The sequence below is a fragment of the Silurus meridionalis genome, chromosome 21, assembly GCF_014805685.1.
Source record: "Silurus meridionalis isolate SWU-2019-XX chromosome 21, ASM1480568v1, whole genome shotgun sequence".
Taxonomy (NCBI): Eukaryota; Metazoa; Chordata; class Actinopteri; order Siluriformes; family Siluridae; genus Silurus; species Silurus meridionalis.
In genome coordinates, this window is record NC_060904.1 from 1,639,589 (window position 1) to 1,663,840 (window position 24,252).

General features: G+C 42.2%; 1 protein-coding gene across 3 annotated transcripts in view; it reads right to left on the reverse strand.

The window, feature by feature from the left end:
• LOC124375649 (plectin-like) overlaps nt 1–24,252 on the reverse strand; it is a 95,657-nt gene that overhangs the window by 16,663 nt on the left and 54,742 nt on the right. For all 3 annotated transcript variants that reach the window (XM_046834181.1, XM_046834180.1, XM_046834182.1), the window contains exons 14-16: nt 22,732–22,942; nt 16,877–16,973; nt 13,694–13,817 (exon numbers count right to left, since the gene is read on the reverse strand). In XM_046834181.1, the coding sequence (XP_046690137.1) occupies nt 13,694–13,817; nt 16,877–16,973; nt 22,732–22,942 (432 nt within the window). The remainder of the gene's footprint in view (nt 1–13,693; nt 13,818–16,876; nt 16,974–22,731; nt 22,943–24,252) is intronic.

Below are 24,252 nucleotides of genomic sequence, written 5' to 3' on the forward strand. Positions count from 1 at the left end.
ATAATAAAGAATCAGAGAGAGAAAGAGAGAGATGGGGGGGGAGGGGCACCAATAGATTTAGGTTTAAAAACAGGTAAAAATAATGAAATAGGGAGAAACATAAAAGGGAAAATGAAGGACAAAATTATGGAGAAAGGGATAATGTATATAATATTTTAGGTAATTATGAAAAGAAAGAGAGAACAGAGAGGAAAAAAAGGAAAATAGCGAAGAAAAGAGAAAGTACAGAGCTAGACTCTAGTACACTATGTGGCCAAAAGTATTGGGACACCGACTTCTCCACTGGTTCTTTTTCCCCAAACTGCTGCACAAAATTGGAGGCACGCAATTGTATCAGACGTCTTTAAATGCAGTAGCAGGAAACCTTTCCCTTCAGTCACACTAGAAGACCCGAACCTGTTCAAGCGTAACAAGAAGTGCACAAAGCCAGCTCCATGAAGATCTCCTTCACAAGGGTTAGAGTGGATCTTCTGCCATAAAGCTCCAACCCTATTGAACATGATGAATGTGAACACTGACTGCACCCCAGGCCTCCTCACCTTCTCACCTACATGAGTACCTGACTTTATTAACACCCTTCTGGCTGAAGGAGCACAAATCCCTTCAAAATCTAGTGGAACATCTTCCAAAAGTTTGCCGCTTATTTTAACAGCAAATGGGAACTAAATGTGGACTGGGCTGTTCGAAATGAGGCACATACAAATCTTATGCTCAGGTGTCCACAAACTATTGTAGATATAGAATAGAAAAGTGTAAGATCGGACAGTTAGATCGGACAGTCACTGTAGCACTGTCGCGATGTTGTTCATAAAGGCGTTCGTCGGTCACATGGAGGTATTTGATCGAATCGTTATTAAACACACGCTGAAATACCGGCGCGGTGAGAACGCGACCGAATCTGCGTGAGGCTCCGGATTCATTTCTCTCCGTAATAAATAATATTATCCAGTCTGTTAGAAGAGTTTGGTGTGTGTGCTTGTGTGTGCATGTGTGTGTTTTAATGATTCCTCCTCACACTCTGTCTGCAGTCTAGCGTTCATACGGAGACGTTTAATAAAGGCAGGAGCGGTAATCGGACCGCCCGTGCCATCATCTCGTGCCGTCACCTGCCTCGCTGTTTGACAGCTTATTCCACCGCAGCAAAATGGCTTCCCCTCCTTCCTCTTCCTGCTCGCTGCATCTTTTCCTGCTTAATAACCAAAGGCAATAACTGTGTGTGTGCACGACTACAGACAGGAAGGGAGGAGACGCGGAGAGTGTCGGCATGCCGAAACGGCGAGAGATTAAAGAGCAGTGATTATGAGGAAAGAGGAGTTGTCAGAGAATGGCGTACACGTGTGCGGTTCACGTCGATGTTTCAATTACGAGCGCGTATTACAGAGCGAGAGCTTTACAGAAGCCTGTCTCGAGCATGTCGGAAGGAGAAGGAGGAGGAGGCCAGGCTGTTTTGTTTGTATGTTCCTTTTATTACAAAGCACTTTCTTGTCTCACACACACACACACACACACACACACACACACACACACACACACGGTGTTGCACGAGACACAATGTGTCTCCCAGTGTGTTTCCACAGACTCATGCAGAGAGACGAGTGATTTCTTAGGGTTGCTGTATTCAAATAAGATTCATCCAAAATAGGGCCTGATACAATTCCTTGAGTAAGTTGATTACAAAAATGAATCAAGGCGCTTTTTTTTCCGTCTATTTAACTCCACACGGAGCACTGTGTTTCCACACGAACCATTATTACTGACGCACCACCCACTAAACTCTGGGGCGCTCTGGACAGGTAAACACGGAAGACGCTGAAGAATGAAAAATGGAGGAGTAAATCAGCGAGGGGGTGAGATGAAGATTCAGGCCGGAGAAAACAACGTTTCCAAAGTTTGGGATAATTTCAAACGAAAACATTATGAAAACACATATTCTTGTATTCTTATCTGATTACTCGATTAATCGATGGAATAATTGTTGGAATACTCGATTACTAAAATAATTGATAGCAGCGTCCCTAATCCAATCCAATCATCTCACACACACACACACACACACACACACACACATGTGAGTGGGACGTGTTAATCGGTCAACAACAACGGCATGAAAATATGTTTTACATGGTTTGGAGAGGAAGATCTTGAGTGGCCTGATATTGAGCTCTAACGCTACTGAACACCTTTAGGATGAATGTGAATGCTGACTGCACCCCAGGCCTCCTCACCTTCTCACCTCCATCAGTACCTGACTTTATTACTCCAAAATCTAGTGGAACATCTTCTCAGAGATGTAAAGGGAATAATAAGAGCAATAGATGGATGAGTTTGTGTATCCAAAGATATAATTGTTTTAAAGTTTAGGGAAGAATCTCAAATGCATTCAAGGATCTGTTGTATTGGTTCTTTAGGGTTCTCCGGTTTCTCCGACAGCAGCATGGATGGCTGTGATATTCAGGGGCAAAAAAATATTAAATGGCCTTTTCTTAGCCAAAGCGTTAAAGTTGTTGCCCAGTGACCGGTTTCTATGGAAACGCTAGCCGTCCATCCAGCACTGTCTCCATAAACGAAACGGTTCTACCGTCAAGCCCCTGATGATAATAACCCCCTTGATCAGGGTATGATATAGACCCTGTTACCCGGGGTGTGAACAACGAAGCGCGGAAAAGCGTGTTAACACGCAGCTAATCGCTTTCGAAGAAAATAAGAGCCCGTGGGCTTCGTGCAAAAACACGCCTCGTTCGCCAGGCCGGAATTAGTCCTAGTGCTTACATGTATTGTTAAAGACGGCATTAAGAATTCATCATCGTACTAATTAAAACGTCTGGATGTGGATGATGTATCGCTTAAATATGTATATTTATTTTCAAAGGGCTTTGAATTAAATATGCTAGTTTGACGAGTAGGAAACGTGATTGAACAAGGCAAGGCCTAGCCCACTGTGTGTGTGTGTGTGTGTGTGTGTGTGTCTTTCATAACAGCAGAATAATTACATATTAAACCAGAGTCCACCAGTGCACACGTGAGTCCTTATTAATAATACTAATGGATTCTTTAATTGCGTCGGTACCGGCAACGATTTCCAGAGCTGCACCGAGTCGTCTAATGCCTTAATAACGGCACTTCTCCGATGACTAATGGCTCGTACGGAGATGGAGGATAAGGTATGGCTCGGAGGACGTTGGGGAAAAGTAATTAAGCATCCCCCTACTTACCCAAAGTCCAGCTTGCCCTTCCCAGAGTGCTCTCCTCAGGGCCGAGCCGTTCCAATCAGCCCTGCCGCTTTCATACAGCCGGCTTCTTTTCTTTTTTTTTCAGTCGCTGTGAGCCGAGTGTTTTTCAATCAGGAGCGTGAACGGTAAACAGGCTACGGTAAAAAGGCTGGTTGGTGATTGCTGAAGGCTGCATAAAGAACTGCAACTGTAGACGAGATCCTTTTGCGAGATCCTTTCGCGAGGGTCACGTGGGAGCTGCGGCGATACGATGACACTCGGAGAACGTAGCAATTGATAAGACTTAAGGATTAAAGAAAACATGTCAGCGAAGACTCGAGTTTAAAGTGTACGCACGTAAAAAAAAAGTTGTGGTAGTTTTAGAAAAAGAAATGGGAAAAGTCAACATGGAGTGTGTGTTGGAGTGTGTGGAGGTGAAACGGTATAACACGAGCTGCATTCATTTTAAGCACGCTTGTGAAGCAAAGACACTTAAAGTGAAGAAGATCAGAATCCAGGCTAAGCGATCCTAAAAACGCAGAAACGTGAACAAAGCCACCAGGGGGCGGTGTTTGTAATTTATTATTGAGAATAAAAAAATGTAAAAATCAGAAGACCAGGTAGTGATTCTCATGACTTTAGCTAAAGTCCTCATTTCCTATACCTTTGTGATGTCATCTGCATTTTCTAATGCAGCGACAAGGCAACAGAGTCGTGATTTTGACATGACATGAACCACGTGTACATGTCCTCGAATCTAAATTCCATTTTTATACAATTAATACTAATTTGATAAAATCGCAGCTGTTAATACTGTGGCAAAGTGGGCGTGGTCAAATGCAGATTTTTGAGTGTTCTATCCAGTGTAGTTAAGTTGGTGAAGATGATCATGGAGAGGAACTTTCATCTTCACCATGAACACACAGTGGATAGTACACATGGTCCCTCCACTCTCTCTCCCCCTGTGGTTCCTCTCTGTGAGGACCCCACAGTGTCCTCACTGGAAAAGAAAACACTCTAGTGATGGTTTGTGATTTCTTTACCACATGCTTCCTTAAGCTCCGCCCTCTGTTCACAAACTGGAGCATCACCACACCCACACTGCCACAAAAAAACGATTTCAGGTGATGAATGATTATAAAGATTATCTAGTGGAACAAGTGACCCCCCAAAAAAAAAAGATTGTTCTTTCAGCCAATCAGCAGTCAGCAAATATACTAAGCTCCACACTTTAATCTGAGTCAGTTGATTTAATTAATTTGCCCTGGCATCTTGTTATTTCTCTTCTTTTGCTGCAAGACGATTGTGAACAGTGAACAGGCTCCGGTAAAAGGCGGTTTGTGTGGACGAGAAGAATGGGATGGTGTTCAGAGAGTTAAGAACAAGGCAGATCGATACGCCAACAGTTTTCCAAATCACTAATACTTAGAGAGCTTCTGTTGTTGGTGAAGAGACGAAAAGTCTATGTAACAAATCTGAGAGAAATAACATTTCTTTCTGTTTTATTCAGTAGATCAGACTCAAGGATGATGTCGGTGAAGACGACGGAGAATGTTCTATACAAGACTTGAGTTTGAAGGGTGTCATATTCAGACCTGACACACGACCTTCACGTTGGAGTTAAAAAAAAAAAAAAAAACTACGATACTTTGACAAATAATAAAAAATTCAAGATGGAGTGTGTGTAGAAATGCATGGAGGTGAGGGGTGATACGGTATAACACTTGAGCTTTATTCGTTCGGATCATGCTTTATGAAAAGTGAAGAAGTCCAGACTGAGCGGGTCAGGGTTACGGTCCTGACACGCCAAAACCCGCGGCAGACAATTAGCGCCAGTTAAAAGGCGGAGGGTCTCGACGTGTCCTGTGCCACGTGACGTCATGTTGTGTGACTGTTTTTATAGAAAAATCAACTGCAGAGATGAAAAGCGATGCTCGATACACATGAAGACGCTCAGCGCCTGTGTACAGCGCCTGTCCATGCCACCAGCAGGGGGCAGTGTTTCCTCTTTAGAAACCAAAACAAAATACTCTCTGCCCTCTTCCACATACATGAGCGATCAGACACTTGTGACCAGCTGGACACGACTCATTCACATAGGAACGAGGGAAGTTGATTTTATTTAAAAGTGTATCCAAGAAGCTGAACACCTCCTAATGGTGAATTTATTCAAGCTCCACCCCCTTAACAAATTTTTTTACAACAATGTTATTGATATTTTTTACTGATCTTAGGGATAAGATTCAAGTTCAAGAGACCGTGTGTGTTTATTTGTGTGTGTAGGATTGTAGGGTTGTGCTGGGGCAGTTAGCAGGGGGTCACTGTCACTGAGGATCCTTCCTGTGGCTCATGTATGTACCTGAATAAATAAGTAAAGATTACAGGACATGGAGGACGCAAGAGCTGAGGTTCACTTCAATGTCACAGTACAGTTCTTAGGCCAAACAGAACATTGTTATTGATGTGTGTGTGTGTGTGTGTGTGTGTGTGTGTGTGTGTGTGTGTGTGTTAAACAGCGTGATGTAATTAGCTGAAGCGTACAGTATGAGGTGAATTTAAAGGCATCCGCTAACAAGGACAATAACGTGCAGGGACAATACGCGTCCTTTATCGAACAGGAAAATATAAACCAAAGACTGTGCTGCTTATAATAATAAAATTATAAAATAATAATAATAATAATAATAATAATAATAGTAATAATAATAATAGCAATAATTAGTATAATACCTAGATCTTTTGTTGATTTTCGGATATTTTCTTAATAATCTTGCATGTATTTTATTAAAAAAAATTTCCCCTTAAATTGTTTTAATAATGATTTATATAATTATTATATAAATATCAATATTATTTTTATTGTTTCATAAGAATTAAAAAATATAAGAATCAGTGTACATGCTTAGTTTATATATTATTTTATTATTTATTATCAATATTTATATTATTATATCACAAACGATCCCCTTGTATTGATAATTGTAATGTACATTAAAAATGAGTGTTGAATTTAGTGAAATGTGGAGCGAATAAAACAGTCGTAAAACAGTCGTGTTCCTGTTGTGTGTTGAATCCACGTGTTGAATGAAACCAGACCGACCCTGGCTCTGCGACGTTCGTGTGAAAGCGACCTGATCATTAAAATATCAGAGACGGCTTTTTGCTGCGATTAAACCTGAGAGAAACGGCGAGTCGGCCGAGGTCATTCGAAAATAATTTCACCGCACGCAGTCCACTTATAAAATCTATCAGTAATGGCTGTGACCGGAGCAGATGAGGCCATTTCAAAGCCAATTTCCTTCAGATTCATCAAGCTTGACCATTTCTACAGGTCAGAAAGAGAGAGAGAGAGAGAGAGAGAGAGAGAGAGAGAAAGAGAAAAGAGAGAGAGGGAAAATGAACTCTGATGTATTTGCAAATAGAGAAAGAAACAGAAAAAAAGATGAAATGAGAGAAAAGAGAGGTAAACAGAGTCGGGGGAGTGAGAGAAGGAAGGAGTGAATGTAAGACAAAGACGAGTAATAGACAGACAAACATAAGAAAAAAGTCAGAGAAAGAGAGGACTAGAAATAGATGGAGGGGCTGAAAGAGACAGACAGCAAGTGAGAGAGAGGAAGAGACAGTTGGGGACATAAAAAAGTCAGAGAAGGAAAAAAATTCAGCGAGACAAATAAGTCAGACAACAAAAATTCAGAGGCCCAAAAAATTCTGAGACCGACGGAGAGACAAAACAATCAGAAAGACGAGAGAAATAATGAGCTGGAGAAAGAAACGAAACACAAACAGGTCGATGGAAAAAAAAGGCAGTGTGACAGAAAGACAAAAGTCATAAAAGGGCAGACAGACAGAGAGAGGAAGGAGTGAATATTAAAGAGACTGAAAGACTAGAGCAAAAAGAGGAGAGGACGAGGTTAAGATAGAGTAAAAGAAAAGAAAGGGAGAGAGAGAGAGAGAGAGAGAGAGAGAGAGAGAGAGAGAGAGAGAGAGAGAGAGAGAGAGAGAGAGAGAGAGAGAGAGAATGTTATTAAACATGGCTGTATTTATTAAAGTTGAAAGAGACAGAAAGATGGACAGAAAAGAGAGTGAGAGACAGAAAGATGGACAGAAAAGAGAGTGAGAGACAGAAAGAGAAAGCCAGAAGTAATAAACAAAGACAGTGTGTGAGAGAGAGAAAGAGAGGATGAGATATGAGAGGACTAAAAAAAAAAGATGGAGAGAGAGAAAGAGGATGAGATATGGGGACTAAAAAAAGATGGAGAGAGAGATTTTACAAAAGAGATCAAGAAAGACAGAAAGTTAGAAAGAGAAAGAAAGAAAGAAAGAAAGCGAGACAAGAGATATGAACATGAGGAAAAGAGAAGGAAATACAGAGCAAGACAGAGAAATATGAAAAGAGAGAGTGATAGATTGGTAGACAGTGAAAGAGGGAAGGAATGAATGTGTGATAAAAAGAAAGATGGGGAAAAGAGAGAAACACAGGCATAAGTGTGTGTGAGAGAGAGAGAGAGAGAGAGAGAGAGAGAGAGAGATAGAAAAGACAAAGAGAGAGAAATTAGAGAAAGATATCTAAAAGAGATAGACAGAGAGATGCAGAGTGAAAGAAAGAAAGGGAGAAACAGAGGAAGAGAAAGATTGGGGGAGGAGCTAGAAAAACAGAGAGAGAGAAAAAAGTAAAAAATTCCTCTCAATGCGTTTTTATGCAAATATCCAAACATACAATGAAAAGTGGTTTTAGTCACATGACAGGTTTTTGACCAATAAAACGTCTTGCTATACAACACTGTGATGTTGCTAAGCAACCGATGCATGCTACAGGCTACCCTGCGTAAATCGAGATTAAGGACTTATTATCTGTATAAATCTTTTTTTCCATTCTTTTATCGGTGCATTGAAACGTAGTGAAATTTCCGGGTAGCTGCGTTTCTGTTTACGACTCGCACGTTCACAGCCAACACCGCGTGCATTCCGTCACCCGAAGCGTGTAGCCGAGCGAGCGAGTGTGTTTGAGTGTGTGTGAGTGTGTGAGCGGGTACGAGTCCTCGCCCCTGCGCTTCCCGCGGTGCTAATGAAAGCAATTAGATAAAGCTGTAGTGGAGGGAGAGCCGGTATAATATTAACACCTAATAAAAGACTGATATAAAATTTTATTACAGTGAAGTCGGGCTAAATTAAAACACCGGTCCCAGGGGTGTGTAACGAGGCGAGGGACAGGGCGGGGGAATAGTGGGGCGGAGGGTGGGAGACGCCACTGCCGTCCGCTGAGATTTGTGAAATTAATATAAATGAAGATGGATACACACACACACACACACACACACACACACACACACAGGGAGGGAAGATGAGAGACGCTAGAGAGAACACGATGTTAGCATGACTCCTCCCTGCTCTGGATTACGACTATGTTTTGCAGAAAACGATTGTTGAGCTACAGTGTTACCTTTAATATGAGAGGGAAAATAAAATGTATCCAAGGAGAAGAAGAATAGAGGAGGGTGACACCAATGTTTGGCAATGATTAAGGAGCTGTATTCTAATAACACACTCCGGCACACAGTCGTGATGGTGGTGATGGTGTTGGTGGTGTTGATGGCAGTGTTGGTGATGGTAATGGTGGTGGTGTTGTTGAGGATCATGATGTTGGAGATGTTGCCAAAGGTATTGGTGTTGGTATTTCTGGTGTTGGTGGTGATGACACACGGTGGTGCAGTGGTGACGATAGTGTTGGATTGTGATGTATTGGTGTTGGTGGTGATGGTGATTGTGGTGATGATACACAGCGGTGTTGGTGGAGATGGTTTGGTGTTCATGGTGATGACACACAGTGTTGGTGGTATTGGTGGTGATGGTATTGTTGCTGGTATTGGTGGTGACTGTGTTGGTGGTGATGACACACAGTGGTGCAGTGGTAACGATTGTGTTTATATTGGTGGAGATGGTGATGGTAATGGTGGTGGTGTGGTGGTAGTGATGGTGGTTCTGGTGATGACACACAGCAGTGTTGGTGGAGATGGTTTGAGGTTAATGGTGATAACACACAGTGGTGTTGGTGGTATTGGTGGTGATGGTGATAGTGTTGGCGGTGGGTATAGTGTTGATGGTGATGGTGGTATTGGTGGTGATGGTATTGGTGTTGGTATTGGTGGTGACTGTGTTGGTGGTGAGGACACAGTGGTGCAGTGGTGACAATTGTGTTTATATTGGTGGAGATGGTGATGGTAATGGTGGTGGTGTTGGTGGTAGTGATTATGGTTTGGTGTTGGTGGTGATGGTGACGGTAGTGATGGTGATTGTGGTGATGACACACAGCAGTGTTAATGGAGATGGTTTGAGGTTAATGGTGATAACACAAAGTGGTGTTGGTGGTATTGGTGGTGATGGTGATAGTGTTGGCGATGGGTATAGTGTTGATGGTGATAGTGGTAATGGTGGTGATGCTGTTGGTGATTGTATTGGTGGTGATGGTGGTGACTGTGGTGTTGGTTGTGATAGTGCATTGCTGGTATTGGCGATGACAGTGGTGATGGTGGTGGTGGTGTTGATGGTGGTGACGGTGAAGGCCGCCTTATCGATTGATGCAAATGTGATGGTCTGGAGGAAAAACTCAGTGAATTGGTTTAGAAAAAAAGATTAAGGAGCATCCGGGAAGAAAAAAACGCATTTATGCGCTTTAATTGGTCGCATCATCCAGATTGTTTTATCTAAGCAGTGCTGCACTGTGTTTTTTCCTCTGTGTGTGTGTGTGTGTGTGTGTGTGTGTGTGTGTGTGTGTGTGTAATGAGTGTATCTGAACAGCCGATAATGGCTGTGTCGTTGGTCGTTTCACTGGGACTCGGTGGGTTTTACGATGCCCCTCGGCCTCTCGGGTAATAGTGGACTGAAGGACGTAGGAAACCAGCTGCCTAATAACGTATACATTCAGCTCGTACATTCTTCTCTCGATCCATCTATCTCTCTCTCCTCCTCGCTCTCGGAGTCCTGCTGTGCATTTCCAAAGGATTTTCAGATTCGCACAAGTGGCACCAATCAGGGCAAATGAAGATCAATAATGAGCCGATGGGCACGCTTTATTTGGCACATGAGGCGGATCATTAAAAACGCGGCGCGCTAATTTGACGGCTGACGCGCTCTCTTCGAGGTAATGATGCCATCATGAAGATAAAGCGAGGGACAGAGTGCGGGAGAGATGGAGAAAGAGAGCTAGAGAGAGACACACACACCCTCATCCCTCCACTTCATTTCCCACGCTTAAAAATCCTTAAAAATCGAATCAATTAATATCCGAATCAAATTCAGCTCACCAGTGCAATGAGGCAACGCAAACAAAGTGTACGTCACGGTTAATGGTGATGATGTTACAGAAATTACAAGCGATGAGCTCGTTTCAGTATCGGCGCGAGCGACGAAGGAGTGAAGGGAAACACCGGCTTGTACAAGTAATCACTCAAAAACACGCCAAACTTCGTATTTTTCTCTCGAATGAAACAATCTAATCACAAGTGGTTTGAACTTTCTGATGCTGCATTAAGCTCCGCCCCTTTCCTTAATTTCACATGCTCATAGAAATTGAACAAAAGTGATTAAAAATGCTTAGCGCTAAACACGAGAAAACACAAACAATTCGTTTCATTTATACACTATACGGAACAAAAGTTTGTGCCCCCCCTGAACATCACACCCATATGTCCTTGCTAAAGGTCTCCTGATTCCACATTTTTACCCCATTTTGTGGTTATAATCAGCTCATCTTCCACTCCAAGCTTCTCAAACTGTGAGGAAACTAAGCTCGATGTTAAATATGCCATTTAATTAATACCTATTAAAGCTGTCACTGTGGTTAGCAGTAAAAATCTGACTTGATTGAAACAAAACTGATTTATTTTCATTACACATTTTATATACGTCTCGTTACAATTACAATTCTGCTGGTCCGACTCACACACAGTGAAAAAGTAGTGCCAGAAAATGACATTCATTTACATAACTTTTAATAAATAGTAATTAGAGAGAAGGAGAGAGCTGTTGGAGTTAACCCCTGGTGCTGTTTTTCGTTCTAGTTCTCATTTGATCCTCAAATTCATCTTGGGCCTCGAGCCGTTTATAAAAATCGCCATGTTCACCATAGAATTTCCACCACACTCAAAACTCCTCCATGGAGCTCAGTGAGGTCATTAGGAAATGTATATAACGGCAGCCTTTTTAGCCAATCACAATCCACTATTCACACCTGAACTCCTTCCAGCCAATCACAATCCACTATTCACACCTAAATTTAGAAATTCTTTAACAGTTGCAATCTGTAACAAACTGCTCTCTATTTTTCCTTTTCAAGTTGCTGAATGTCTGACTTTCTAATCTACCGTCTCATCTGCCAGATGTTTCTGATTACAGAATTGGGTTTTTGTGTTGTGTAAAGTGCAGTATGAATACTTTTTGTACATTAAGGCATCATCTACACCGAGTGTTTAAATGTACATTAGTTTTATATGGAGCAATAACAGGCGTAAATATTTATTCTAAGTATATTTATTCCGCTAAACACTGATAAAAACTTCCTTTAAATACCGTACGGCTGGAATCGTTCAGTACTGGACGAGTGACTGATGAAAAAAAATTCAATTGAGGTTTGGGATGCCAACATTTTTGATAAGAGGGAAGAAGGTGTAAGAGGCAGAGCCGGTTTGATATATTCAGTCTTCAGAGTGTGTGTGTGTGTGTGTGTGTGTGTGTGTGTTGCTCACTGAAGCCTGGTCGTGTATTGATCCTGTAGAGGATCAGTATCTTTTCCCCCACTGCGGCCACTGAATGGGACAAAAGTTCAATACGGAAAAATCGGCGGCTCATCCGGAGCTCACAAAAGCAATTTGTAATATGGATTTACTCTTACCGCCTACGACGCCCGCTGCTGTTTTTTAGTATTTAAAACCCACGATCGGCCGCACGAAGCCGCTTTATTTCTTTCTTTTTTTTTAAGGCTTTCCTGCTGCGTTTCGTTCGCCACACGGGCGGCCATTTTTTTCCCCGGCTAAAATAAGCGTGGTTATGGATCATGTTTGGAATAAACGAGTAAATAGATACGGAGGGTATTCGATTGAGCCGTTTACCGGAGCTTCCTGGAATATTAAAGTGCTTTATCTAGACTAGACCTGACAACCATGACCCCCCGTGAAGTTAAACACAAAGTGTGGCAAAAATTCTCTTTATTTTTGTCTTCTTTTAACCCCCGAATGAAAGGCTACGGAGCTTCGGCAAAGTGTCGCTGTGAGGTGAGGTGAAGGTGTGAGGGAGTTGATTAGCCTTCTGTCTCGCTCTTTATTTCTGAGGTGACTGAAGACGAGGTTGATCAGAGCTCTGGGTGGTCGGTGTGTGACACCTGTCGTAATTAACCCGAGCTCGTCAGGAGAGTAAAACGACACATGATAATGATCCCAATGTCGGGCATCAGCTGTGCTTAATCTTCCTCCTCTTCCTCCTCTTTCTCCACATCCTCCTCCTGCTCTACAGCTTTACCTCTGTGAAGCTTCGGCGTGTTTAACCGACATACGATGCGAAGACGAGCCTGAATTATTCACCGTGCCGAGAAGAAGAATTTAAATGATTTCAGAAACACGCCTCAGACCCGGATTAATTAAGTCTCCGGGCTCTTGTGAGGTTCCAACCTGACCGGTCCGATTCCCACGTCCCGACCGTTCTCAAATATTACAAGCCGAAATCCCGGTGTATTAGAAACCAGGTGAATGCACCAGTGATAATATTGAGTGTATAAGCCACAGATTCCCGCCTACGATGTCTAACGTACTTCTGCTACACACAGCACGTGTACTAAAGCGTAATAGCAACAGTTAAAATATGTTCATATTTACACATACACTATATGGACAAAAGTTTGTGGAGACCTGAGCATAAGATTATGTGCTTTTTTTTGAACATCCTGTTCCACATCTAGGCAACTTTAGTTAACATTTTTTTTTGTAAACAATGACGTAGGCTTTATAATACGATATTATATACAGAAATATTGTAAACTAGACATCAGCAAATAGAAAAAGAGGATACGGAGTGAAACGTTTTCTTTTTCTGTCAATTCTGCAGATATAACCATAAGTATTGGCACCTCTACACCTATCGTGAGGGTTTTCTTTTGTGGGATGTCGCAGCGTAAATAAATAAATAGATAAATAAATAAATAAATAAATAAATAAATAAATAAATAAAATAGGCATGTTGCAGTCGCAGGCCCATACCCATGTATATCCAAGCGTGTGCATGTGTGTGTGCGTGTGTGTGTGTGTGTGTGTGTGTGTGTGTGTGTGTGTGTGGGGTCTGTGAATGCTAGGCTTCAGACATGGCTGACCTTTGTGAAAAGTGTGAGAGCTGACTTTTACCCCTGCCCTTTCCCCCCTCCTACTCCTGTGTTGTGAGACGCTAGAGGCTATTCGAAAGTGTGTGTGTGTGTGTGTGTTGGTTGTGACAGAGGCAGTTACCTGCTCTCTGGCCTCGTCTCTTTCTCTCGCAGCCTCACAGACGAGTGTCTGCTGCGTCTCTGCTTCTTCTACAGCTTTCTTCAGGAAAAGTCTAGCCTCGGCTCTAAGCTTCTCTACAGTCCACCTGTTACACACACACACACACACACACACACACACACACATACAAACCATGCACAGTAAAAGATTTACATCCAGTAAAATAAAATCAGCATTTTATATATATCTATAAATACTGTTAAAGCTACAGCTGAGAAATTCTGCTTGTTGATTTAAATTTTTTAATCATTCTTATATATTGTTTTTTTTAAATTTCTTTTATAAATATTACATTTAATTACATTACATTGTGAATTATAATTGTAAAATTTTATATTATATATATATATATAGGTGAAGAAAATGAATGTTCAACATTAAAATTTGCTTTATGGCAATCTGCTAAAATCGCTGCTGTTCACGTGACTCCACCCTCTGACTGTAACTCGAGCACAAAAAAATGAATCAAATCAAGTACAACAAATCACGAACGCGAGCGTGAAGCGGCTGCTTTTCAGAACTGAAACCCGTTTTGCTCCCTTTTTTAAAATAAAAAAAGGTCATTTAGCTCTTCAGGTGTGAGGGACAATGGGCCCTGTGGCGGCAGGAAGCCTCGCTCGCAGGCCGGGAAGTGCGGCATTAAAGAGGTAATCGATGAAGTGTCTATTTCTGCTCTGCCACAATGGGAACCGACTGCCGTGGCGAAAAGGATCAATACGACAAATTATTACAATTTCCACAACCTCCACTGGACGTTCCGTGGGGTGCGAACACACGCTCCTCTGCCTCCCGCCCGCATTAGTGCAGTCAAACAGCGCCCGCCTGAGGAGAGTTGAATAGACGCGACGCAAACGGCTGTTCAACCACAATCAGACCGCTTGTATGGAAAAGGTTCAGTCATAGCGTACAGATAATTGTAGGAGCAGAAATGGATCTAATTCTGGGTTTGGGTTCTAGTGTTGGTCAGCTGTTAGGGAGCCAGAGAGAGGAGAGAAATATAAATATATATTTATATAAAATAAATAAACAAAAGTATTGGGACACCTGACTTTTCCAGGAATATGTGTGTATTCCATAAACCACAAAGTAACTGTGCAGCATGAAACTAGAACTACCAGGACGACATTTGTGCACAAAGCCAGCTCCATGAAGATCTGCTTTCCATGTGTTAGAGTGGAAGATCTCCTGCTATAGAGCTCCAACCCTACTGAACACCTTTAGGATGAATGTGATCACTGACTGCACCCCAGACCTCCTCACCTTCTCACCTACATCAGCATCTGACATTAATAACACACTTGTAGAGGAATGAATCTCCACAAAATCGAGTGGAACATCTTTCCAGAAGATTGGAGGTTAATATAAGAGCAAATGAAGACTAAATGTGGAATGGGATGTTCAAAAAGGAGCACATACCAACCTCCACAAACTTTTGTCAGCATCGTGTGTAGAAAATAGGGTCTGGTTTAAAAGTTAGGTAAATGCAGGTGAAGGTTTTTTTAGGTGACATTATAAATTCCGGGTTTTCCCCCAGACGACAGATGAAAGACATCTGGAAAAAACAAAGCGTGTTTGTGTGCGCGGTGGGAGAACCCGGGACCCCATTGAGACACCTGTGGGTGCACCGTGTTAACAACTTCCAAAAAACTGAATGAAATTTCAAATAAAACTGATTAATTCGGGCAGCGAGCGAAGATCAAACTAAATACTCCAAAGGGCAGAGCGCTAGTTACATGAGCACATGCTGGTTTGGAGCTGACGCACACTGTACACAGATTACACACAGATGCTGTTTAAACACACGAGGAAACACACGGCTAGACGTACGGTGCGCTTCTCCTGAAAAAAAAATGCACTACAGCCGCGACCACACCCGAGTTCCACCAATTATTGGGGGTCCTGGTTTCATGAGAATCGTACAGCTACACTGCATACAAAGTGTGTCAGTGCAATGTTGTGTATTTATTACAGGATTATTATAAATACATGATTTGACAGGAATATAAGGAAATTAGCTGGAATTAATTACAAAATTGAAGGTGATCCTATAACAGGGAACTGAAATGTAGTTTTTGCAGGATAATTTTGGTTAAAACAACCAGATTTAATGCCAATTAAGTTGAATTCCAATCAATCGCATGCACACAGCACACTTACTGAAGGGCTACTGAGGCCCCGCCCCCTACATGCACTGCGCATTCCTCCATAACACACATCATTTCTTTACCCTGCACGCAATATTATGTCCAAAAAATGTCCATGTTGGTGAGTATTCACGTGAAATACATCAATATTTTATACACTTATGTTCAAAACGTCTGTGTGCTGTGTGTAAGATCATTTATGAAGCTCCAGCTGTGATGCTTTTTTTACTCATACTAATATATTATTATTGTAAAATCTAAATAAATAAATATCTATAAATGTTTTACTTACAATTGAATCAGTCAAAAATGTGATAAAAAAAAAAAAAAAATTCGTTTGCATGTCTGATTATGTCAGAATTATATTTATATTTGTATTTGATACAGTTTACATGCATTTTAATGGAATTTCCAGAAATTCCCATAAATTCCTGCTTGGAATATTTACAAAATTCCTCAGATGAAGTGTCCATGCCCTGTGCAACCCTGTGTGTGTGTGTGTGTGTGTGTGTGTGTGTGTGTGTGTGTGGTGTATGGCGTGTGTGTGTGTGTGTGTGTGTGTGTGTGTGTGTGTGTGTGTGTGTGTGTGGTGGTGTATGGCGTGTGTGTGTGTGTGTGTGTGTGTGTGTGTGTGTGTGTGTGTGTTTTACTGTAGTTGTGTGAGTCGGTGGTGTATAGTGTGTGTGTGTGTGTGTGTGTTTTACTGTAGTTGTGTAAGTCAGTGGTGTATGGCATGTGTGTGTGTGTGTGTGTGTGTGTGTGTGTGTGTGTGTGTGTGTGTGGTGTATGGTGTGTGTGTGTGTGTGTGTGTGTGTGTGTGTGTGTGTGTGTGTGTGTGTGTGTGTGTGTTTTACTGTAGTTGTGTGAGTCGGTGGTGTATGGTGTATAGTGTGGGTGTGTGTGTGTTTTACTGTAGTTGTGTGAGTCGGTGGTGTATAGTGTGGTGTGTGTGTGTGTGTGTGTGTGTGTGTGTGTGTGTGTGTGTATGTATGTATCTTACTGTAGCCGTGCGATTTGACAGATGTCCTCTTCCTCTTCAGGATCGTTACTCAGCTGCTGTTCTGTCTTCTCGTCTTCCTGCCTGAGAACCGCATCAGCTAGAGAAAGGGAGAGAAAACACATGGAGGAAAAGAGATCTTCTCTCCAAAATTCCTGTTAAACAGCAGCTGTGTATTTACACTCCTGTACTGTGTGCAGGTTAAATATGATGGAAACGAATACACATTTGTTCACACCCGTGTGTGAATCCTGTTCATTATTCATAACAAATATAACGCACAGTAATGAGAAATCGAGGAGAAAAAAAGTCTGAATTCATACAGAAATCTTTTTTCTTTTTGGCCGATGCTGTAAAACGTACACGTCCAACCAGGAGCATTTCAGGACGAAGACAGGACACAAATTAAATCGTTGTGTCACAGTAAAAACACATTTCCTTTTTAAAATGCAGGTTTCCAAATAATCCTATAATATTGAGGTTTAGATTCGCCTGAACTCGTAGTGCTGTCAAGCCCCAATCCTTTTGTTGTGTCTGCTACAAAGCAGAAATTCCAGCAACAGACAATAGATGGCACTCTTTACTTTAAACCTGAACTTGAACACTAGAGAGTACAGCTGAGTCTCTCTCTCTCTCTCTCTCTCTCTCTCTCTCTCTGTCTTTTGTACATCTATCATGGAAAAAAATGGCTCATTCTGGTTTTCTGTATAGCGAATGTATCGAGTGTGTGTTTAAAACACCTACATTTCAGCCAACATATCGGAGCAGCGTTGTAGCTTTTACATTTGATATAAAGCGAGGGATAATTTCTTTTTTTAAACAGATCTAATAAAACCCAGACTCCAGTCAGAACCGAGTCTCAGACTATGGATTATTGAATGCAGAGATGATTGTGTTATTTTTGTAAGTAGAGCTCCCTTTAGTTTGAGCTGCTGAGTGAAATGGATCCAGCGCAGCAGAGCTTTAAGGGCTTTCAGTCTCTTCTAAATAGTGTGTTATATACGGCTGGGAAGAGAGAGAGAGAGAGAGAGAGAGAGAGAGAGAGAGAGAGAGAGAGAGAGAGGAGAGAGAGAGAGAGAGAAAACGAACTGATGTTTAAAAGTAAAAAAAGAAAAATCCACAGTCAAAACATGATTAATTTATGGCGTTGCAGGGCCCAAACTGTTTAAATTGGAGCCGCAGGAAATTGAAGAGGCAACCCGAAATCTGTAAATATTTAACCACGTACACACACACACACACACACACACACACACACACACACACAAGCCTGAATGCAAGCCCTACCTCAGCTAGATTACAGAACCTTGAGGTAAAAAAAAGTTATACATCCAAATAAATCAATAACACAAGATGCTTAAAATTCAGCTGCAGATAAAAAAAATAAAAATTTTGCTTAAAAAAAAAAAAATCGTAGCCAAAAGGTATTAATTTGATAGAAGCAGGTTAACACGGGCCACACTGAGAGAAAGTGAGCAATTAAATCTCTGGTTTATTTGATTTGATTTAGCTACATGCAGGTGTGTTCGAGTGTAGAGCGCTACGTGATGGAATAATGGCGAGAGTGATGTAAGAGAAGGGCTCACAGAAAGGAAATGTGTAAATATAAGGTTTGGACCAAACACAGCGACCTATAGGACGGTGGTCACTTCCCGTAGGAATGGTGTGGAAAGGCGGGATTTTTGAAAATCCTCGTCGTCTCCGCGGTTTTCGAGTTCGACTTGATTCGAAGCCAGAGGCGCTCGCAGCTGCTGCCTTATTTACAATCCCTTTGGCAGACGTACAACTGCCCCGGGCTATAACACAGTGTACCTAATGTTCAAACTGGCAGGTAATCTTATGTCAAACATACTCCTTTGATATGAGCTGATCAATAGATTGGTGTAAAGTAGTAATTTCTCTGATGTTTCCCTGTCCTGAGGTTTTCTTTCATTATGACTCCTCGTAACAATACAATTCGTGTCTTTTTCATAAAAAAATTACAATTTAATTGAAGATATAAAAAAAAGGGGGGTGGGTCGTAGGATAGATTGCAATAAAGAGAAGTCAGAAATCGTGTGTTTAGATGTTTTCTGAGTACAACAGTTTTTCAATCGATGCGCCGTGTAACGCAATTAGCTGCAGTAATCTAGTTGTGTTGGTAAAAAATGTTTTTTCCTTGGATCTGCTCACTCCCTGCATTTATTTATTTTTATTTTTTTCAGGTGATCTCGCTGATAATTCCATCATCTTTAAAATGTATACCTTTGAGAGAGAGAGAGAGAGAGAGAGAGAGAGAGAGAGAGAGAGAGAGAGAGAGGACGTCTCTGCTGGCTCGGGGAGGAACAGCGTTTTAGAAAAAGGAATGAAAATTTATGGACTCTGTACAAAAGATGTGTAATTATTATTATTATTATTATTATTATTATTATTATTATTATGAATCTAAACAAACAAAAAGTGGGAAAAGAAAAAAAAAACCCTGTGTGTAACAGTAGGTTGTGTGTGTGTGTGTGTGTGTGTGTGTGTGTGTGTGTGTGTGTATAATGTCCTGGATTTTGAGTATTCAGCACACTCAGCCTTCACCTCTCACACAACCCGGCTGCCATTTATCACTTTTCTGTGCATTAGCAGCATTTGCATTTAAACATTTTTACACTAAGAGCTGAGGATTCTTCAATTATTTCGCCATGTATCATCTTTTTTTCTCCACAAGGTTCTGTCCCGTAGCGACCTCCGCAACCCCGGCCCTCGTAAATCATGTCGCTGCCAGCCAATCGCCGCTCGGTTCTCTTCTGCAGTGATAGACGCCGGAGCTTCTGCATGAAGTTATATATTCCGATGCACAAATGCATTATTCCTCCTCGTCGTTGTTGTCTCTCTCTCTTTTTTTTTTTTTATTGCAGAGCAGCATGTAAATGGCACAAAATAAACACCTTGAGCAGCCGTGGTGTGGGTCAGCGAGGCCAAATCCTATGCAACAGAGACTGATACAATAAAAAAAAAAAAAGAACGAAGGAACATCATGTTTAGATGAATTTGAATTTGTGGGGAAAAAAAGAAAGTAAAAAAGAAGTAGTAACTGCTTGAGGCGGACAACCCTGAGCAGAAGTGAAGAGCTTCGTCCTTCATCGATTAGCTGTGGGACTCACGGTGACGTCGAAGCGGAAGTGTACATGAGGGGGTTGTATATGGGGGGGGCTACACAAAGCATGGCGAGAAGCTCTGTTCTCTTAAGCACTCCATTCATCCATGCCAAGGGCTCGGCTGAGTGGCTGAAGCACGAGACGGTCTCTTAACCGCCCGTTGTTGAAGTCTGCCAGGGTTCCTCGACAGATCGGCATCGTTTTGTTTATTTATTTATTTTCCCACAAGTCCGTCTGCCTTCGTACGGTTCAATCGGCTACTAGAACTCTCGTGGTTGTTGTTCGTGTCAGTCGTCCTGTCCCCACCCCGTCTTAAAAATTTTAAAAATGGAACCACCATTTTGAAAAATCTCCCAAAGCTGGCACCCCCGAGCAGTTGGCGTGTTTAGCCGAGTGTGGGAGGTGGAAGGTAATGAGGAGGCGAGGGTGCCAGGTGAGGCCGCGGCGGCTCGGCATGCTTCAGAATCAGATCATAACCGGCACGGTGGGGACAAAGGGAGAGGAGGGGGATGGATAACTCCTGATAATTAAAGCGCTCAGGCTGGAGGGCTGTGTGTGTGTGTGTGTGTGTGTGTGTGTGTGTGTGTGTCGCAGGGTGATCTCTGCCTGTCGCCTGCTAAGGATGCCCACGTTAATTCTTAATGAGACATTCCAGACTGCGTAACAACACTGTGCGCATGAACAACAAAGGCCTCCCAGACTGCAAATGAGGAGTTCTCTACAGACAGCCAAGCCAGGCAGCACGGCACCGCATCATTACCCCTCACACACACACACACACACACACACACACACACACACACACACACACACACACACACACAGAGCCATCATTAAGGTGAGCTGCGGTTCCTGTGCGTGTGTATTGAACATGTACAGCCAAGCGGGGGCATGTCAGCTTCAGCTAAACCAAACACACAAAGCCAGACGCACAGCGGGTCGAAACGCTCACATCCTAAACCTGACATGCCCTTAAGTAACCTCTGCTCTCAATACAACCAGGAGAACCAGTAAATATATCCCAGGTCTAATCTCACTGTACTTACTCATACACGCTACTCTCCAAACTAACACGAGCACGTCGACCAGGAAGTCACTGCAATCCCCCCGAGGGCTGTTGCAATCAACACACGCACAATATTTATAGGACTCAAACATTCGAGGTTCTTCTTCTGGTGGAGTTTAGTCCTGTTCTACAACTTTCAGGTGACTGTGAAGATGATGAGTTTGCCAAACTTTGGTGGACACTATATGGACAAAAGTTTGTGGAACATAAGATTGGTATTACATCCCATTCCCCATTTCCTCTTATAGTAACCTCCACTCTTCTGGGAAGATGTTCCACTAGATTTTGGAGATTTGTGAGGTGGCCTGGGGTGCAGTCAGCGTTCACATTCATCCCAAGATAAAGAGATCATCAGTATAATAGAGAAGTGCAGTAGAACAGAGCGCTACATTACAGACAGGAATCTCACACAGTGAACGTCGTTACCAAAGCAAGAAACCCAATGAACACAATTCAACAGGTCTCCTTTCACTGTAGCCGCAGCCGCAACCTCCCGCATACATCATCTCCAGCAGAAGCATCGATATCAACCTCGTAAAATGACCCTGGGTTTTTCCTGCATTGCTTCTGCGCATTACGTTTTTTTTCTGGGAATTTAAAATGAAGCCAAATTGTGTGTTTTTGTGCAAATTCTACAGGAAAGAAAACATTTGTTAAAAAAAGAAAAACAAACAAAAAAAAACCTTCCAAACAAAACCAGACTTCCTCTCCTCTGTCAGTCATTGTGGAATGGAAAAAAAACAGCTATTAAATCCACATGAATGTATCGGAGATTGTGCAGTTTGCTACAGATGCGGTTCGGGAGCTTTGACTAGCGCGCTCTCTGACCATCCAATCAAAGGACGTGAAAATGCTGACGTTATCGTACGCCTGTTAGACGGCCCTGGACTTGCGATAGTCTTATATATTCAAGGCTACAGGCGGCTGCAGTGCTGATTCTGTAGGCCTCAAGACTTCTTTGGCAAAACATCATGCGAAAGCTGAAATCTGATTGGATAGAAACATAAACATACACAGTGAAACTGAAAGAAACGCTATGAAATAAAGAGAATAGACTATTATATATTATCATTTTATACATATTCATTGATAAGATATTAAAAGCGCAAGGCAGTGATTCTGATAGTGTTTAGGGCAGCAGATAAGGCCTTGCTTGACGCTGATTTGTCTACCGTATATGCGTCACACGACTCTGCGACGATCTGATATTAATTTTAGTTCTGAGATATTTTGAAGGATAAAAAAAAAATAGGAGACTTTCTGTCTGTGCATGCGGATGCAAAAATCTGTCCTTTTTTTGAAGTAAATTTAAATAATGGCACAAAATATTCATCCAGGATCTCGCTACGACTCGAGGGGGTGGACGCTTTATCAGGCAGTGTATGTTAATTTGAGTGTGTGTGATCAGGTGTGTGTGTTGTATGCAGTGTGAAGTGGCGTCAGGTCATTGCACCAGTGTGACTTTATTAGCGAACCGATAATGAGGCACAACAATCACGCAGTGATCACACACTCTGAGTTCTCTGTCAAAACACACACACACACACACACACACACACACACACACACACACATGCCAGACATTTTACATATTTAAATAATCCTGGCTTCTGATTGGTCAGAAAGTGTTGTTAATTTTCTATAAAACTAAGTAAGTAGGATCATACCTGTATCTGTAAAGAAGGCGAGGAGCTCCTGAAGTTGATTCCCCATCTGCTCGAGCTTGTTCCTCATAACCTCGTTCTCCTCTTTCACGTTCTTCACCTCGCTCGCTTTCTGCATCTCCTCATGGAGCTCCTGCAGTTCTTTAGTTCTAGTCTTGAGAATCAGGAGCGTGTTCTGCAGCTCGGATTTCACCAGAGCCAGCTCCTTCTCCACCTAAGAGGTGTGGCGAGAGGAGCATCGTGACCAGGATGACCAACGCTAAGCGATTGTGAAGTTTTATCCCATTTGTAGAGAAGCCGAGCACCTTTGGGTTTTGGTAAGCAGGCTCTACCTTGGGCTCTTTATGGAACCCTGTCTGAAAGGGAACTCTTTCTCATATTTTACTGAAAGGAATAAACCACAAAAAAAGGTGTTGCTAAGTATGCTACACCTACGTGTGAGGACGACGTTCAGATTCTGAGCGCGGTTCTAGCTGCAGGCGATCGAGAACGCCGTGGTCGCTATGTTCCTGGAACCTTAAGTGCTGCCCCTATGTTTATCAGTTGCATACTAAATAGGAACTACACCCAGGGTCCACTTGTGTCAATCTGGAATTTGCATCCACGTCCATTATTATTTAATTACCCTAATTACCCTCATGTATGTCACCATGTGGCTCATTATTGAACTTGTCTATGCGTGATCATGTTAATTCAAGCCTTTTAATGCGCCCCTGTTATTCAAAACCTTGACAGTGTGCCAGCGGCTACTGATGAGACCAGACAACTAAAAAAAAAAAAAAAAAAAGAAAGAAGGAAAATGGCCCACCGGGAGCTTGTTCTCTCTTCCTCTTCCACTGCTGGCTGAATGAGAGCCTATTATTTCACCTCGGGTGCTAATGAAGGGGTGGGTCTTTCCACCACCATCGTCCCACACCTCCATTCTCCGCCGGGCCGTCGATCGCCTGCTCCCTCTTGTTTGAATATTCAGCGTTCTTTTACACTGTAATTGGAGTCAATGGCTTTGACTGGGCACAATTTTGCTCTAAATTAATCCCCGGCTCCAACGTCTCGTGTGAACGACGGGAAAACGTTACAGACCTCACAAAGACCCGACGTGTATGTTACATGATTTTCAAACATCCCATTCCGCATTGAGTCTCCATTTGCTCTTATAATAAGCTCCACTCTTCTGGGAAGATGTTCCTCAAGATTCTGTGGAGATTTGGGCTCATTTTCAGATACAAGAGTTTTAGTAAAGTTGTGAGAAAGTGAGAAGGTGAGGAGGCCTGGGGTGCAGACGTGTGTAAAGTCTAAGCGTTTTAAGGAGTAAAATCGACTCGACGTACGAGGCTCATCGTTCATCTAAACCACTTCAGGGCAATAAGCGAAAAAGTCAGTAATCTAAAACAACACAAAAATGCTTTTATATATCAGTATTATCACTGGTGTGTGTGTGTGTGTGTGTGTGTGTGTATTTATATAAACACTCCAAAGGAACATGTCTGAGATAAAAAATAAAATAAAAAGCAAGGCCCTCGAGTG